Source organism: Ctenopharyngodon idella, chromosome 19 (assembly GCF_019924925.1).
Source record: "Ctenopharyngodon idella isolate HZGC_01 chromosome 19, HZGC01, whole genome shotgun sequence".
Taxonomy (NCBI): Eukaryota; Metazoa; Chordata; class Actinopteri; order Cypriniformes; family Xenocyprididae; genus Ctenopharyngodon; species Ctenopharyngodon idella.
Genome location: NC_067238.1, coordinates 29,442,218 through 29,457,761, shown reverse-complemented (window position 1 = coordinate 29,457,761; position 15,544 = coordinate 29,442,218). Strand labels below are relative to the sequence as shown.

Below are 15,544 nucleotides of genomic sequence, written 5' to 3'. Positions count from 1 at the left end.
CCCAAAAATTACTTCTAATTCACAAAGGTTTGGCGCTTCAGCACTAGGTGTTTGAAATTAGGGCACTAAAACTACCGTTATATTGTATACAACCAATGTTCATTTAATAAAAATTTAAATATTGATAAAATTCAAGATTGGGTTGAACGGTTTATTTTTTTTTTATCAACATCTTTCTTATTGAACCATTTAAACATAAAAAACCCGTTACAATTTCACAATACACAAACCAAATTGAAAAGACAAAAAGTAGACTACAAGTCTTAACATAAACTGAAAAGCAGTGAGAAATAGCAGAAAACAGTATTCCATTTACTATAAGATCAAATAATGTAGGCTATTGTTAAGCTAAAGCCATGTCACATCATAAAGTATCTGACTCATCATCTTAACTTTATCTACGAGCCACAAGCTCCAGAAGAGTTGAGGCAATTTTGTCAAGACTGGTGGAGGTGCTCGCTTCTGGAGGTGGTGAGGATGATGGGTGGAACGGGTCGTAGAGTTCCTCGCTAGGTTGACGGTCATTTTGATGGGACCTTTGCTGTGCTCTCCCAAGATACATCCTTGCTTCTTCTTGTAGAGAAGTTGGTGGGAAGTTACCAGGAGGCTTGCCAAAGCTCTCTGAAAACAAGATAATCAGGAGGAATCAATTAGGAGATCATGACAAATTAAGATGCTATACAAGAAAAACTTACACTAGTTCAAAAACTGGGTACAAAATTCTGCGAAACACTTTGAAATACTGCAAATACGGTCATCTGCTCTTCAGGAAGACTAGTTTGCCCTGCAACCACTTGAAACATGATAACTGGGTGTTAGTTTACCTTGAAAACCTCTCCCAGCACCTGCAGGGCCTCTGTCCTCAAAATGCTCAAATGAACGTCTTCTTTCAGAATCCAAATTTCCAAAGCCTCTGTAATCGCCTTCGTAATATCTTGTCTCTTGAGTTCTTCTTGGAGGTTCTTCTCTGGAAGCTCTTGAATATTCTTCGTAATGTTGTTCCTTTTCTCTAGGGTCATCATATCGTCGCCTCTCTTGAAGACCTTGAGGGTTCTCTTGAAACCTTGTCTTTTGAAATCCTCTGGGATCATCAGCGTACGGCCTTTCTTCTTGAAGACCACTGGGATAACCATCAAACTGGTTTGACTCCTTGTAATCATCTTCATAACGTCTGGTCTCTCTAAGACCTCTGGGGTCATCCTCACTTTGTCGGACCTCTCGAAAATCTCTGGGGTCATCTCCATATTGTCCGGATTCTTGGAAACCTCTGGGATCGTTTTCATATCGTCTGATCTCTTGGAAACCTCTGTTTTCTGAATACATGCCATCTGGATCATCCCTTGGGTTGTTATGTGCATCTCTGCGTTGGTCCGTCTGCTTTACCCCTCTGTGATCACTGCCAGATTGTAAAGATGGGCCCTTTAGATGGACAACAAAAAGATAATTAATTATACTGAATTAAATGAGAATGATCCCTAAAAGATAACACTGTGCTTACCCCAGCTGTTCCGGATTTTTTTGCTTGGAACTCTTTCAGAACTGTGCACAGCTTTTCTTTAAGAAATCTGGCGTCATCCATATTTTCAATCTGGATGTCACTCTGTCATTTAAAAAGAATATGTTCAAATGAAAACTCCAGTCATTAAATTAAATTTTTTTTTTCATGTTGCTCAAATATTCTGCACTTACAAGTATGTCCAGAACGTTTTCATGTTTTGGATCAAGATGGGATGTACTTCCAGGATCCACAAATTGGTTACTGAATGACTGTAAAGAGAGGAATACAAAAAATTTCAACAAACATTTAAGAACATTTACATACAGTTATAGTTGAGCTACAGCAGGTTGTTGCATAGTCAAGCTACAGTCTACATCTCTCCAAGTACATATGACACAATGCATGATTGAATACTTGAAATATTAAATATGTTTGCACGCACAAAGACAGTCGAAGCCAATTGTAGTCTGATTAAGGCGTATACATGCTGGACGAAGATGAGCTACAAATCACATTTACTTCCGTCAAGGTGCAAAACAGCGAAATTTCACTAACAAAAAAGATCCACCGTCTATCAATAGTGTAGCGATGAATGAAGCACAGTTCACACAGAAGTCACTTTTAAACGAAGCATTTTTCTGTTGGTTAACGTGGCAAATTTGCGTGAACCCATTACAAAATCTTTCACACGTAGGCGAAATTCCCAATCACATGGATTTCTATTGAAACGACTAGAATTCGACCATGAAAATTCACAGAACAACAGTAAATATTACCACACCATTAGTCTGACTTCACAAAAACAGACTTGTGTATACATAACATTTTAAAAAGACAAAATTATTGCTTTAGTTTAACTGAAATTGAACTGCATGTAAACGCACTTAATGGGTCAAGTATGTCATCAAAATACCTATGCAACATATTTAAAACAAGTTAATCAATCATTTTATACTTAATGTACTTGTTTTTGAGTTTAAACCCAAAGGTTTAGTGGCACTGCAGTTTTACCGGAGGTGGAGGCTTTGCTCTGAACTGTGCTCCTCTTGGGTTCTCTTTTTGGGTAGATTTATTTGTATGTCTGAAATAGGAATTGTTAAAAGAAAAAAAATTAAAGACAACAGACTAATGTAAATTGGTGTAAAAAATACTAAAAATTGCAAATTTCATAACAATGCACAACAAAGTTTATGATTTTCTGAATGTGACTATGAAACGATCAACAAGCCACCTCATATGTGCGAGTGCTATTTCCTCTGCGGTTGCATCAGAGAATCTGCTCTTCTTTTTCTTTTTAGCTGGAACGGCTTCTTGTGAATATGCTCTTGGATCTCGGGGCTCAAGCATATGGGGGTAACCTTGCATCTCATTAGCTTTGTCCCATGTCCCTCTGTGCATTTCTCTGACAGTCCCTCTTCTTTCCTCGTCATGAAAGCTTCTTCCATGCATTGGCATGGGATTTGTGGCAGGGTTTTTCTCTTCATAAGTTGCGTATCGTCTACCTTCCATTTGCTCTGCCTGATATTCGGATTCTCCAGGGCGCTGGATTCGGAGGTCTTTGTCATTAAATCGGTTTCTTGGCAGGCCTTCATTATAAACGTTCTCTTGGACATCTAAAGACACATGTCTATCACCTCTTGAGAACTGTCCTTGGCCAACAACTTCTTCATAGTCTTCTCGAAGTCTCCTTCCACCCTGATCTGCATAGGGCCTAGTATGCATTTCTCTTTCAGGATAATTATCTCCTCGTGAGACTCTTCCTCGAATGTCAGCTTCTTCATATGGTTTTTGATGTCGGTTTCCTCCGGGATAGGATTGCTGGTGGATTGCATCATTTGGATTAGGTCTATCATACTGGTCATACTTTTCGCCAGTGTAATATGGTCTCCCATGTTCTTCTAAGTATGCCTGTTTATGAATATCTTTAGCCAAAGGTGCCTTCCTACTAGAGTCTCGTCCATAGTAGGGTTGTTCATGAACACTGGACTGTAAATCTCTGCCTGCAAGGTACAAATTTAAAAAAAAAAAAAAAAAAAAACAAAACAACTTTTACACAAAATGAAATTATTTACTATGAAAAAAGAAGCTGCTGTCAAATTTTCACCTTGGTAATTTGTAAAATCTCTTCTGAGCGCCTGAAATGAAATTACAGCTGAATGTTAATTCATATTTCTAGGTGTTCTATGTAAAACTATTTCAAAATAATCCATTTTATAAGCAACAAAGATGATAATACCACTGGCGTTCCCCATCCCTCCTGCTTTTCGACTACTGCAGCTTTGGCTCTGGCAACGAGACCTGGTTGTTTCTGTGCATTGTCATGCCATGTCACCAAGTCTGGCCTTTTCAGTTCCTGATAAGACAGATTTAATGTAACCACTTCATTTTACACTGAACACTATAAGGGTGTAAATAAAATGAGGAACAACGCCACCATACCAAATATTTTTGTCGGTGCTTGCGTCCAACGATATGGGCCACCATACTAAAAAGGTCCATATCAACGGCACACATTCGGCACCTGTACTTTAACACAGTTTTGCCATCGTCAGTGACATGATCTTCAATCTGTCTCAGGGAGCTGAGACCTGAACAAAGAAAGAAGGAAGAGTTAGCGGTTTATTCAATTGAACGACTAGGCTATGTGAAATAATGCATAGTTTCACCCCTAAATAAACATTTTTCTCACCTCATGTCATTCCATATGATTTGTTTTCTTCTGCAGAACATAAAAAGATATTTTGAAAAATGTCTCAGTATGTTTTTGGCTATACAATGAAAGTAAAAGGGGACCAAATTCCAGTGTTATTTTGGACCCCATTGACTTCCACTGTATGGGCAAAAACAGTGAAAACATTTTCTAAAATATCTTTTGTGAATCGAATCATACAGGTTCGGAAAGATATGAGGTGAGTAAATGATGACTAAACTTTCATTTTTGGGTGAACTAGCCCTTACTGCCTCATTATTTCACTGGTATCTTAACCAGTTTTGGTGATAAAGTCATCTTACCAATAATGGGCTCATCAAGCTTCAGGTATTGCAAATATTCGATGATGTCTGTCCATTCCGGCAGTGGAGGTTGTATCGGAATCTTTCCTATAAGGACAGAATAAGCTCATAAAACATGTTCGTTTCAAAAGGTTACAAATATACAAAAAAACTTCTTTATGTCTGAAAGATCTTATATTTCTTTCTACTGCAGCATAGTCTTCAAAGTAACTCAAAATGTCTGAAATATGCCCACCCTGTTCCATAAGGTGCATTGTCATGCATTATGTTTTTTTTAAATTATTTTTTTATAAGCAGTTTCTACCTGTTTAAACAGGTCAGATTACAGTAATGGTTGTTCTTTGGTACAACCACAGGGCATTAAGTATTGAGAAACATTCCCACAAATTTGCTGATGAAGATTCCTCCAAAATGTTGATGTTTGCTTCAACATTGTGTTTCCATTTGACCTACTATCAAACAGTAAAAGACAAAGTTCATTTTTGTGTGCCTCCTTTCCGATGAAACAGTTCTTGTATCATCCTTCTTACCAGTATAAAATGTACATTCCCATTCATTTATGCTGAAACGTCACATTTCCATGCAAATCCAGGGGAGGCCGTCAAATGTTCAGCAATCATAAAAGACATCACTTGGTGAAACACAACCTGATCTCAAATTGTTGAGTAATGCTGAAGCATTACCAAATTGTCCCATCCACTCAAGGATCCATATGGGCATCTCAAAATCTCTAGAATCTAAGAAGCTTTGGGGCAACGTCCTTCAACATCAAAGTCCAGTAACTTCACAGAGAAGTGAAAGCATCTTTGTGCAATGTGAGAAACAGGTTTTGCACAGGTGATAGCTGGTACACCGGTTGTACTAGCATTCGCACATCGCTACGGCAAAACGATATCCCCAGGATTGAGACCAGTCTGAAAGATGCTGTAGAAATGTATACTTATGCACCTGTGATACTGTTCATACACAAAATATGTATGACATACTTGCTTGTCTAGTCCTCAGTGCCTCCATTGAATCACCAATATAAAAGGAGACACTATGAAATTGAAATTAAAAAGTCAGAAAATGCCAAGCACACTGAAAATTGTGCTATTTACAGCGCATGTCTTTTTTTTTGGGGGGGGGGTGTAAATGTGGTAGAAAAAAATACACCGGATATCACAGTGTTTATTAAAAATTATTCATCTGTGCACATCATTTTTTTAAAAATGTGCCCTTGTAATCTTTAAATCAAAAACATGTCCCCTCACAACGACATTGCACCGATGTACACATTGTCAGAAGAGAAGGCTGGCCGATACGGTTGTCCAACAGCCAGATGAGTTTCCATCCTTCCCCTCCAGCAACCTGTCACTCGCATGAAACGTTTGCAATTAGCAAACGAAAACATTCCAATCAATTCCTGATAGACAAATTCAAGTCCCACCTTACATTTTTTCCCTCATTTGAGAAGCCGTCTCACTCGGATATACATTGCAATTTCCGTTTCATGCCAACCTTACACATAAAGCCGAAAAACTCACCAACGTCCGCCCTACATTCCTGAAAAAAAAAAAAAAAAAAAAAGCTATTCCTCTTTCTTGAAGATTCCATGGTTTCGCTGTGTCCATAAAAATCCATTTCTCTTCTCAGGTCTGTGTGATTTCAACAGGATTCTGTTTCTTCTCCATCTTCAAACAAAACCTTGCCAACAAAACTATATCAGCTAGGTCTTCATATTACTTCAGGGGGGAAAAAATAAGTTCTTGTGATGATTCCTATCATAAGTGGTGAATCCTGTGAGTTTGACACCTGTCCATATATTTTGATGGCAGAAGGACATCTTTCTCAATGGAAACCCTAATGAACCTATGGAACGATACCTGACACTTTGAATACTTACAAACTCCTTGAGATTTCTGTTGAATTTCCTGATTGGATACAGAATTGTGCTTCTAAGCACAATAAAATGTCAATATAATCTCTGAAAACTATTAAAAATAAATTAAATTATACTTAGGGTGTGTTCACACTTGTAGTTTGGTTCTCTTGGTTCTTTTGGTCTGGACCAAAAAAGAAAAATGATATATTTAGTCCTGGTTTGCTTAGCGTTCACACTGTTATTTTTAACACCGGACCTAAAGCTACAAAACAAAAGGCATAAGGATAAGGTCACAACCTGATCGGACACCTTTAATGACATATTTTGCGACTGAACTTACTGAACATCGGAAACAATGCTGTGTGCTGGACTAAATGTGCTTGTTGTATGTGTGGTAGTATTTTTACCAGCAGAGAACTCACAAAGAGCTTAGTCAAAACAGCACAAAGAATTCCACCATCACACACACAAACAAAGATCTGCTGCAAGGAGATGTGGTTCTGACGCCTATACTAAACTGTAATGGTCAACATAGCTCCTATGATGAAAAAAACCAGGAGAATTTTAGGGTCGCATCTTGTGAAATTACATCATTTTTGGCTCTTTTAGATGTCTTTGGTCCATGTTGCGTTCATATTTCAGTTGAACTTCACCTGAAAATGTGGGTCTCTGACCCCTTGTTTGGTGCACACCATGGTTCAGATGGCAGCGTTCACACTTATTCAAATGAACCGCTCTAACAGAGCAATCGCACCAGAGTTCGTTTTAATCAAACCAAACCTGCCAAGTGTGAACATATCCTTAATATAATCATAATACACTGATTTCAACTCTGTCTGAACAAAACTTTTTTTTTTTTTTTTAAACTGAACACAATAGGGAAACTATAAACGAATTTTTTGTATCACAAAGTTGTGATTTTTACTACTTACCCTGTGCAGCAAGGGCCTCCTCTTTCTTTGAAGAGATAAACAGTGGAGGAAAAACAGGGACAGGCGATTATACGTTTTACTTATGTGCACTTCATAGGAGTTACTTGCAATACTGAAATAAAGTAAACAGAAGTTAATAATGACAAAGCAACAAAGAGTGTTGAGATAGTAGATGGTCCAAACCCCAAAAGGGGGAGACCTTCTTTCATCATTGGTCTCTTGATTAATGCACTTAACCCGGGGAACTCTATGGGACCCGTATTGAGTATCACTCTGAAGTTAAAGACTAAAGAACCAAAAGTACAGACATAATGTGTGTAGAAAAAGGAATCCAAATTCTCCAGAAGCAATCCACAAGGTTGGGTTTCACTTGTTCACAAGATGAAATAATGAGGAATTTCACAAAAGTTGAAGAGTGCTGTGTCACAAAAGTGTAAAAGCATAAGAGTTCTGAACGGTCTAGTGAGAATGTACTTAATATAAGTCATTCAAAGACTAGCAACAAACATGAAAATGTCTTATTTGATTTAAGCAGGATTCAGTACAATATTTATTCAGGTAGAACCTGTGTTATTTTATAAAACAATCAAATTTCTAAGTAACAATTTTTGGATTACCTACAGTCCAGCCCTTTCTGTTCAGAACTGACAATGACAGAAAACCACACCAGCATGTGGAAGTTATAATGCCACAGAAGTCTCTGCACAAAAAAGAAATTATGCGGGAAGAATTTATGGTCAGAATTTCTATTTGACCAAAAGTAGCAAGTACTGACTATTTCCCAGGCATAAATAAAATATATCTGCACTCAAGGATTGCTCGTTTACTTGCCTGAAACAAAACCTTTGAGTAACTTTCAAAGATTCAATGTCATGAATGTTGCAACTTTTGGAAAATTGAAGCAACAAGTTCTTCCTTGTGAACATTTCTTGCTGCAACCTGTGCAGTCTGACTCCCGGAAGCATCGCGGCCAACCAAACAGACTGGAACTCGCAGATTTCGACAACTCTTGTCATTTTAGTATGCAAAATGCATCCAATGGTCTGAAAAGAAGCACATTATCTTGTTGCACCAACAACAACCGCACTGGCTTTCAACTGACAAACAACAGCACATTTTTGTGCTGATGACAAGTATTTGGAGTAGTGTGAGGACGCCCTCAGACTACAAAAATAAACAACGCAACATTATAGTGCTGAGTCTTCTCAGTCATATAGAAGTGTACAAGGATATCCATCTGTTCAGGAGACTGAAGATCCACATGATCGAAACCCTTGTTAAAGCAAAAAGATAAACCTATAAAATGGTTAAGTATTTGGTCCTCAAAATGTTATGTAACTGGCATCTGGTATCTCAGTGTCTCAGGGTGTTTTCACACTTTAAAAGAACCAGAAGTGGACCAAAAAAGAGGACTCGGATCCTTTTTTGGTCCTCTAAATTAGTAATGAGGTCTCTTTGTTCATACTGCTGCTTACAGTAAAGACAAAGAAATGTCACTGAACAGACTCCAAAACACTCCAGTGTCCACACAACTCATCCTAGACTGCTTTAAAAGAAGAACAAGTCGTGTTTGGGACTGATAAAGCAATGCAGACATAACCCGTATACAAGCGTATACAGTGTCCAAGACAAAGGAAATGAACAGGCAAAATGTTGCTCTCTGGTTGATCTTTATTCCTTAGAAGACCTAAAGTTGAATGAAGCAGAAAAGTGAATAAAACAAAAATGAAACAATCGAATATTATTGTCTAAAACTACAAAAAAAAAAAAAAAATGTATAAACAGCCTATCTATATTCAAAAGTACATTACTTCAGTCTTCAGTGTCACATGAACCTTCAGTAAGCATTCTAATATTCTGATTTGATGTTCAAAAATTGGTATTTCTAAAGACACTGGATTTTCTCTTCTTACCTTCAAATGTTGTACTGTAGTCACGTGGATTTTGTAATGGGTTTCGCCCCTTATTCTTTTATCGCAGATCTGAGGAACGAAAGTTATCAATATTACTTATAAGAAAGTCACATCAGTGCATTTACATAAAGTTATAATAAACAGGATGAACATTAATATCAGTTTTTTGTGCACTCAGGTCAAAATAAGACGGATTTACCATGCAGTCAATGAAGGTGTTTGCCTGGTCATCGTCGTACACTGTCAGTAAATCAGACATCTCTGCAAACTAAAATAAGACACAATGTTGTTTTTATAGGCTGCTATTCGCATAATATGTTCATGCGAGATTAACAGGGTGCAGAAAACATGAATCAAGCAGATGTATCACACATTTCACACACGTCTATGTAATAAATCAAATTTGCGACGCACCTACTGTAATGCCTCCTCCGGAAGAATTAGCGATAGATTAGCAAATTAGCGATCTTAAACACTTTTAATTCATCCAACACAAAACTGTTTTCTTGAACATGTAAAAAAAAAAAAAATGATGTTAAAAACAAATTTAATGAAAAGCGATGTTTACGTTAGGCCGCTTCTTTCGTCCTTGTCTTCTTCTGTGGTAAAATTATATTTGCTGCAAATACGTTTCTACCACCTAGTGGATGGGTGCGAATAGTTTACAATAAATAAATAAAATAAAACAAAATAAATTTTGTTGCCAACCTGTATGACTTTTTTTCTTCTTCCGTGGAACATAAAATGAGATGTTATGTATAATGTTAGGAAATGACAGCCTCACTCACCATTCACAATAAAAAGCAAACAATGAAAGTGAATGGTGACCGAGACTCGTTCTGTCTTACATATTATTTTGTGTTCCACAGAACAAAAGGTTTGGGATAAAACTGATGACATATTTTTTATTTGTTAGATTATTTTAATATAGCTGAGCTAGGAACAGCATTAGGATAAAATTCAGCACAAGTGATCTTTCCCAAAAACAGGTTATCCGAAGCCACCCAATGCAGATACAGTTTTACCCACCAGGGGTCGGTGTGATTCAATAAGTGTGAGCTTTATGACATTTGCCAGAGGCAGTAGTGAAAAATACAGTACATTAAATCCGCTGACAAACAGAAACATATCATTCTCTACCTCTCTTTTTTCAATTTAATGTAAAACAAAGCCAAAAGATTAGGAGAATTATGAAAAACAGAGGAACTTGAAAAGTATTTATGCATGACAGCATAATGGGAAACTTTTTAACCTTCCTATTGGACTAAGAAACTGTGCCCGCCTGTGATCTTTGAGTTAGATTTGACCTGCATTAAAAAAACAAAACATAAAACCTCCAAGAGACCTCCCCTAGGACTAAATCCAGAAAAAAAAAATTGATTAATTGAATGTAGATGTGATAATTAGAGTAAAAAGTATTGTTAAAGGGATAGTTCACCCAAAAATGAAAATTTTGTCATCATTTACTCACCCTCAAGTTGTTCCAAACCTGTATGAGTTTCTTGCTTCTGCTGAACATAAAAAGATATTTTGAAAAATGTCTCAGAATTTGTTTTTGGCTATACAATGAAATTCAAAAGGGATCAAATTCCAGTGTTATTTTGGACCCCATTGACTTCCATTGTACGGGCAAAAACAGTGAAAACATTTTCTAAAATATTCTCTTTTGTGTTCAACAGAAGAAAGAAACTCATACAGATTTAGAACAAGTTGAGGGTGAATAAATAATGACAACATTTTCATTTTTGGGTGAAATATCCCTTTAAAGAACTTTGGTAGACAACTTATGCAAAAAAAAAAAACAAATTCCTGTATAATCGCTTTTGGCATTTCACTATATGTCACATGTCATAACAAGTTATTGTTTCACACACTTGTAGTTCACAAATAAACAAATGATGTGCTTCACAAATGCCCATTGTGACGTTTCACATCTGTTTTTTTAATAATCCGTTCACCCTCACTTATGCAAAACAATTTGGTGTTTAGGAAAGTAGCCTACTAAACTGGTTTTTGTTGCAATGTAGTCTTATAGGAGAAAATTACATGTGCCTACAATGTGCCTTTATTGAAAATGAGCCAGAAATGACCTGAAGACAATATGAGGGTACAATTTGAGTGTTTATTCATTTTGGGTGTTTAACAACAACTTTCATTTTAGGTTTAAGAGAGAACTTATAAATTCCGAGAAGACATTTTTTTGTATATCAAAACACCTTTCTAATGAATATATGATCTATCATGATTCATTAAGAGTCTCTGAAGTGACCAGGAAAATTGGATGTTTCAAATTCCATCATATTCTACCGAAAATATCATTATGAGGCCCCTGAGGACCCAGTTAAGGTCAGTGGAAAGGGAAAAGGCTGCTTTTTCTGAAGCAAACTCCCGCCCCCTGCCGTCTTCCCTGACTCTCAGTCTCAGCTACGCTTGGGAGAGCCGCCGGCCGGCGCTATTAATTTGTGTTATCCAAGATGGAGGAGGTTTTGTGATGTTCCCCAGCACTCAGAAGTGATCCTTTTTCCGTCCGTGTCAGATCATTCCTCAGACACAGGGGCGGACATCTTTTAAATCCTTCTGCCTGTGGGGAAATAAAGAGCAACTTTAGATTTGGATATTAGTTTTTTTGTGTGTTTTTCGCCACAGCCATGAGCTCGGGGGAAGGGGCCGAGGAGGCGGCTAAGGACGCGGCCGATATAGCGACGTTCTTCAAATCTGGTAAGCCCGAAGCTCGCGAGGCTGCTCTGATTGAATGGCGCGAGCCACCGCGCGGATGTGGGACATTGTTCGTGCACGGTCGCTCTTAGGGTGGGTGGGGAGGTTGGATCGCACTGGACATTTGCAGTCGTTTTTTGCACCATATAATGCATTGAGTGCAAAAAAATCTCTGTAATGTTGGTTTGACAACCAACGTTAGATTGAAAATGTGGTTTATAACGACCTAGCTGGAGAAATATCAGTTGGTTGTGGCGTTAGCTCGAACCATAGGTGCCTGTTGGTTAAAGATTTTAGTATCATATTTATAGAAATCACGATCACTTACTATGGATTTAGCAGCTTTGTCAGTAAAAGATCATTATGTTAAATATATTTGGGTGAATCGTGCAACTCGTGAGCTTGTGGCTAGAAATATAAGGTTAGCTGGAGTGGTGAGCAGGCAGGCCACCTTATGAATAAATAAATAAAGTTATACTCCCAGATGCACAGATTTTAACCCCTCATGAATATAGTCCATTATCATCTCTAGTGTTATTCTCAATACTGTATTATCTTGATTTGGAGGCAGCTATAAGAAATAAAGTAAATTCAAAGTGTCAGTCCCTTTATGCTACTTTTAATGATCCATTACTGAACTGACAATTAAAATGGCGTTATTTTCAAACACAAGACTATCGGTTAGTCAGACAATCAGTAGTTTATGAACGATCAGACGGATCTGGGAATCAAAGGTAGTCAGCAATGTAAACAATGACCTGGCGTGGCACTCCAACTCCCTGCTAACTAGCTAGCATGGTGTGATAGATTGAGGTGGTGAAAGACTATTTAATACCTCAGCACTTAAAGTCATAAGGTCGTTATTCACATAAAATATAATGACAGACGCGATTGCGGTTATTTTGGCTGGATTTAGCTAAAAAAATCAGGATTAATCTGTAGCCTGATTGACTCGTGTAGCATTTGGTTGCTAAGTTAGCAAAGCTATTCCAGAAAGATTGATGACACAATTACCTTCTGTCTTGGACCAGCTTATGAAATATCATATTCATTTTAATCAAATATTAGATTGCTTTTATGTTAGTGAAGATGTAATGTGGTATATAAACAGTGATTTAATTGAGCTATCTAATGATGATGTAAAGTCTTATATATCACAAATATGACGCATATGTTATTGCTTATTCTAATAGCAGGACTTTCATCTGCAAGCCCAGGTTAATCATTCACAAGACTCTTTTTAATGCCTCTGCATAATGCAGTCAGGAAACATTAAGTCCAAGACTAGGTCACAAAGTCCTGTCCTACTGAAAACAACCATTCTAAACCAGCCTAAGCTGGTTTCAAGCCGATTCTGGACACTTTTTAGCTGGTCATTCTGATTGACCAGTTTATTTACTGGCTAAACCAACTGAACACCAGCTTGGCCTGGCTGGGAGACCACCTTAAACCAGCTTAGACTGGTTATAACAGTTTTTCTTGTTGGGTAACCTTAAGTCTTAAAGACACTAGACAATGATCTAAAGGATTTATTTTGTTGTCTTTAAAGTATTATGATAAGTTGCATCAGTTTCAACACAAATGACAGTACCCTCTTGAGATTCAAGCGTAGCGGTTTTGTTTTGGGTTAGGTAGTGAAACCACAATTGGAAGTGCTGTATCTTGCAGATTTCACGCCGGAAATCTTTGGTTGTTTCAGTAACCTCCCAAGAGGCTTTTGGTTTTAAGCATTTTGCTTCTTTTTAACATAGTCACTATTATTGCCCACTTTGCAGCCTCTTGATATTTGTGTTGTTTGTGCCTATGCGAGTAAGTTAGTCCGGTATTATTCAGTTTTTGCACATATCAGTGAACCGTCATGTTTGAACATGCATCAGCTCATAGACTCTGTCTTTAACTCCACCTCCTCACCCCTGTACTCACTAAACACCTTGACCCAGTGTTTATCATCCGTCTACATGCCATAGAAGTGAATCTTCTTGTCTGTGTCTGATTCAGCAATGATGATATTTTTAACATTGATAGTAATAAGAAATGTCTTGAGCACCAAGTCAGCATGTTAAAATGATTTCTGAAGGATCATGTGACAAGGAAGACCTGAGTAATGGCTGCTGGGAATGATATTCTTTCTGAGCAGATCTTCACAATTTTCACAAGGTTCATTTGTTCATAGCTGTAGTTATTTGTTCTGCCACTCTTTCTATTGGCTTCATGAGTGGCTTTTTGTTGTTCTTAAGGTTTGTCGTCTCTTGGGTGTTTGTGCTGGGACTAATATGTGAGTGTTGCTCATCAAGTACATAAAGAACATTATACACTCTAAAAATGCTGGGTTAAAAACAACCCAAGTTGGGCTGAAAATGGACAAACCCAGCAATTGGGTTGTTTTAACCTAGCGGTTGGGATAAATGTTTGCCCAACCTGCTGGGTAGTTTTAACCCAACTATTGTTTAAAAATGACTGTATTTCTTGCTTAAAATGAACCCAAAGTATGTTGGAAATTAATGTATTAATATGTTTAATAAATGAACATTTATTAATAAGTTTAATACATATTAATAAATCAGTTAACATTTATTAAATTGCTTATTAAATTGCCTCTAGTAATTATCTGATTTTTAATTTCCAACCTATTTTGGGTTCATTTTAAGCCAGACATACAGTCATTTCTAAACAATAGTTGGGTTAAATAAACTACCCAGCAGGTTGGGCAAACATTTATTGGGTTAAAACAACCCAGTTGCTGGGTTTGTCCATTTTCAACCCAACTTGGGTTGTTTTTAACCCAGCATTTTTTAGAGTGTAGCCTCATTTATTTGAAAGTCATTAAGAAATGTAGACCAATGCACGTTTTTTACAGCTGTACAGTGTGTCATTTTTGAGCAACCAAATGGAAATGCAAATTGACAGAAAGAGAGCAAGCAAGAAAGATCCTTAAGCAAAGCCAGGTGTACCATCTTCAAAACCAGTTCAAACCCAATAAACACCTTTAATAAACACTGATAACAGATCTCTTATTAGCTGTACGTACGTACATCTGCGTTGTTATACAAAGAAACCTTGCAGCTCGAGCTATAACAGCCTTTCTTACTTTATGAAATGTCTTTAAGATGAAACATCATCTTAACATAACATGTTTATAAGGCCACACAGAGTAGGTGATTTTTTTGCAGATGTGCTTTCAGTTGTTGCTACACTTCTTTGTAAATTTAGGATAAATTTGAGTATGGAAATTATTGGATGAATCATGATTGGTTGAAAATGTTCTTATGCAGATTTCTTGACCTAGTGTCTTATAGTGGTCATAGCATGTTAAAGTCTTATGAAATATGTTTAATTTTTTCCCGAATTCCATTTTTTCCCCCCAATTCCATTTTTCCTGTTTGAATTTTTGTGGATTCTTTTGATTTATTCATCCAAAATTTGTGACATTCCATGTTATACTGTAAATTCCATTTTTATAACTGTAGTCTGTGATTCCGTCTGTGTTTTCCGCATTGAGGAAATCATGGTTGCCCTATAGGGTTGGGCGATGTCTACAGTGAATATCGCGATGGACAATGACATCGGGGTGGGGTTTAATTCGGGGTGGTGCATTTAATTCATTGGAATG

General features: G+C 37.2%; 2 protein-coding genes across 20 annotated transcripts in view; one reads left to right on the top strand and one right to left on the bottom strand.

The window, feature by feature from the left end:
• Positions 1 to 137: 137 nt before the first annotated feature.
• On the bottom strand, positions 138 to 9,839 carry si:ch211-13c6.2 (uncharacterized protein LOC100000125 homolog). Of its 3 annotated transcripts, XM_051871829.1 has the most exons (14): positions 9,634 to 9,839; positions 9,419 to 9,487; positions 9,220 to 9,288; positions 7,307 to 7,331; positions 4,511 to 4,597; positions 3,938 to 4,086; positions 3,735 to 3,851; positions 3,603 to 3,633; positions 2,730 to 3,498; positions 2,510 to 2,579; positions 1,690 to 1,767; positions 1,499 to 1,600; positions 825 to 1,419; positions 138 to 621 (listed from the first exon to the last, which is right to left on the bottom strand). In XM_051871829.1, exons 2-14 carry the CDS (start codon positions 9,476 to 9,478, stop codon positions 395 to 397), a joined length of 2,379 nt encoding a protein of 792 aa, XP_051727789.1. In that variant the 5' UTR covers positions 9,479 to 9,487; positions 9,634 to 9,839; the 3' UTR covers positions 138 to 394. The 3 variants fall into 3 exon arrangements, with proteins under 3 accessions (XP_051727789.1, XP_051727792.1, XP_051727791.1); XM_051871832.1 differs by lacking the exon at positions 9,634 to 9,839 and having other exon boundaries at positions 7,307 to 7,418; XM_051871831.1 differs by lacking the exons at positions 7,307 to 7,331; positions 9,634 to 9,839.
• Positions 9,840 to 11,602: 1,763 nt separating this feature from the next.
• The window catches only part of trioa (trio Rho guanine nucleotide exchange factor a), a 122,614-nt gene continuing 118,672 nt past the window's right edge, over positions 11,603 to 15,544 (top strand). For 8 of the 17 annotated variants that reach the window (XM_051871879.1, XM_051871878.1, XM_051871883.1 and 5 more), the window contains exon 1: positions 11,605 to 11,937. In XM_051871879.1, coding sequence (XP_051727839.1) covers positions 11,868 to 11,937 — 70 coding nt within the window. In that variant the 5' untranslated portion in view covers positions 11,605 to 11,867. Of the gene's footprint in view, positions 11,938 to 15,544 lie in introns of all 17 variants that reach the window. The other 9 variants (XM_051871875.1, XM_051871874.1, XM_051871867.1 and 6 more) reach the window with 3 other exon arrangements.